The 2,826-nt window shown below is 41.4% G+C and overlaps 1 protein-coding gene across 1 annotated transcript in view; it reads right to left on the bottom strand.

Annotated features, from left to right (window-relative positions):
* The window catches only part of LOC106532799 (glycine receptor subunit alphaZ1), a gene marked incomplete at its 3' end in the record, with an annotated part of 14,228 nt that extends 12,664 nt beyond the window's left edge, over positions 1–1,564 (bottom strand). Inside the window, 1 exon segment of the mRNA XM_014028944.1 lies at positions 1,507–1,564. Coding sequence (XP_013884398.1) covers positions 1,507–1,564 — 58 coding nt within the window.
* Between the last annotated feature and the right edge of the window lie 1,262 nt (positions 1,565–2,826).

Raw genomic sequence — 2,826 nt, 5'->3', positions numbered from 1 at the left:
GCAGCGCAGCGCAGCGCAGCGCAGCGCAGCGCAGCTTTGTTTCTCCAATCGGGAGCAATAAAGCTTCGCTTGTAACCAGATCTGGGTTGTATGGTTCCACTTCTTTTTACATTTTAATCTATTCATTATTTTGTGGTTTCATCTCGATTCCAGTTTAACGAACACTAAATTTTCTTACAGACACATTAATTATTGCTTCAGTCCATAAACTGTCAGAATATTCTGTTTTACATTTTAGATCCTGACTCCAAAAATAAAAACACATGTTCATGCATAAACAATAAAATCATTTTCATCATTTTTAAACAAAGAAAAAAAGAATAATCCAGAAAAATTAGGGTATGCGTTAAAAAAAGTATTTTAGGACACTAAAACAACTTTTAAAAGATGACAACAAACAGCTGTTAGCTAATAGTTTGGAGCCATACGAGTGTAACTTAAAAAAACAGAGTACTGGGAGTTGAATAATCCAGCTCCAAACAGTCGAAACAGCAGATAAAACATTAACACCCGCTTCAGATATTATCAGTCCATTAAATGGACGTTATCAGCCGTTATCAGTCCCATAGAATGGCTTCAGACTGTCAGTTGGTTAATATGAGGCATAAAGCCACTAAGGTTAATTTTAGAGACAATAACATGGGCTATGATAAAGTAGACCGGACTCCAGCGGTAGCAGATTGTTGCATTCCAACATATATGGCACTGGTAACCCACTAGGGGGCACTGTTAGGACAGTCTGAAGCCATTCTATAGGACTGATAACCGCTAATAACGTCCATTTAATGGACTGATAACATCCGAACCAGCTGACATTAATCTTGATCTGCTCACAGTATGCTGTACAGCAAGTTGCCGTTTTTGGAAATTGGGAGAATAATCYGAGGTGGAGGAAGAGGTGAAGCTTGATGTGAGCGCTAAAGGTTCACAGCATTTTATAACGAGAGGAAACTGTGCGAAAGTTTTAAACGACCCGACCTGACCTGAAGCGAGCCATCGATTTACAAAACAGAGACTCTGATATAAAAAAACTAAAGCTGCTGTTTTTCCACTCCTCAGCCTTCCTGGGTTCTGATGTTCYGTCTGATCACCACATGTTCACTGAGCTCTTGTCTCTGTACTGACAGGAACCGTTTGGACCCGCTCTGTGATGCAGCTCACGTTTGATCAGAGAGGGAGAAATCTATACTGCATCTCTCCACCTGCCACGGCTGAGTGATGGACTGTGTGTGTGTGTGTGTGTGTGGTTGTGTTTTTCCAGTTCCACTCTTTTCTTTAAGAAAGACCAGTGCCACTGAGCTGTTTATTGGCTCACGGGTTCTGCAGCTGTAATGATGCATGGAGAATGATGTGAGTTGAGCAGGAGACTAGGAGGCCTGCAAGCTGTGGCTGTTCTGAAGTTACATTTGACCCAAGCAAAATGTGTCAAAGACTGCCAAGGAAACTGAAAGTATGTAAGCCTGGAAATCTGTGTGTGTGTGTGTGTGTGTGTGTGTGGACACTCACAGCTCTCCAGCTGCATGATGCACGTCTGGACATCCATGGGGAAGTTCTTCAGATCCATGGGACAGGCCAGGACCAGAGTTATTCTGCAAACAAACAGACTCACAGAGTGAGACGTCTCAACCTGTCAGGATCTTCGTCGGCCAGGTTCAGCAGCTCGGTTCATTTTAAAATCATAAAAATGATCTTTCTCCCTGGTGGACCAACAGCAGAAACTACAACCAAGAAACAGAAAAAGTCAAAAAGAAAGAAGCGGAAAAAAAAGAAGATTTAAAGTATAATTAACTGGACAAAGTGAGAATGCTTCAACGATTTTTGCTGAATTAGCTTCTTCAGCTATCTTGACATGCTAACTAGCTTTCAGCTGGTGGGGATCACTCTCAGCTACTACCCCACATACRTTTAGCTCAATATCTTTAAAAATGTTTCTAAAATATGTCTTTCGTTTTCAGACAGAGTTACTTTATGTCTCTTCACACAAACCTGACACGTTTCTTCATCAGAGGAGTCACAGTTGATGTTTCAAAGTAAAACATGGAAACATGTCAGGTTTGTCTAAAGATACTTAAAGTAACTAAGTGTCTGATAACAAAAGAACTATTTTAGAACTTATTGCATGTATTAGCCTGGCCCCTGCCTTCCTACAGTTCTGCTCAGTTCTAGTTTCACTTCACTGCACCGTCTGGCATTTCTCCCATAGACACGAGTTCTTCAGGAGCATTTTGTCCGGACCAATCAGAGAACAGAACGTTGATTTTCTGCGCAGTGTCTGCTAGTTATTTTAGCATACGGCAGTGGAGGAAGTGAATGAAGCCAGGCCGTGTTGATAAGGCTTTCATATTAAATTAAATTTGTCTGTTAAAGCAGCAGCTCTCATGTAGTCGTSTCGTTCAGCTCGGTACGATCCAATCATTTTAAACTTCAGCAGAGGCCACGCCTCCAGCAAGAATTTCTTCTCTAAAGCAGAGAGTCCAGATCCTCGTACGAAGCAAAGTGAAGGACAAGAGTCTGGTTTTTACCAGGCTAGGATGTATAGACACAATGGGCCTCATGCAAGAACATGTTCGTATTCTTATCCTAAATTTCTCTTACTTTTGTTCGTACAAAGGGTTCGTACGAACATGTCACGTCAGATTCAACAAACTCTTCTATCTTCAGGAAAAGTGTGTAAATGAGCTGCGTAAATTCCACCCGTTTGTATCCACAAAAGCACCATGCTCGTGCACGCGAGAGGAGATTAGCGTAATTACCACCCCAAAAACACCATATAAGGAGTTGTGGTCAAAAGTTTACATACACTTGTAAAAAAACATAATGTTATGG

This window comes from Austrofundulus limnaeus, unplaced genomic scaffold (genome assembly GCF_001266775.1).
Source record: "Austrofundulus limnaeus strain Quisiro unplaced genomic scaffold, Austrofundulus_limnaeus-1.0 Scaffold833, whole genome shotgun sequence".
NCBI classification, from domain to species: domain Eukaryota; kingdom Metazoa; phylum Chordata; class Actinopteri; order Cyprinodontiformes; family Rivulidae; genus Austrofundulus; species Austrofundulus limnaeus.
This window is presented reverse-complemented; position numbering and strand designations above follow the sequence as displayed.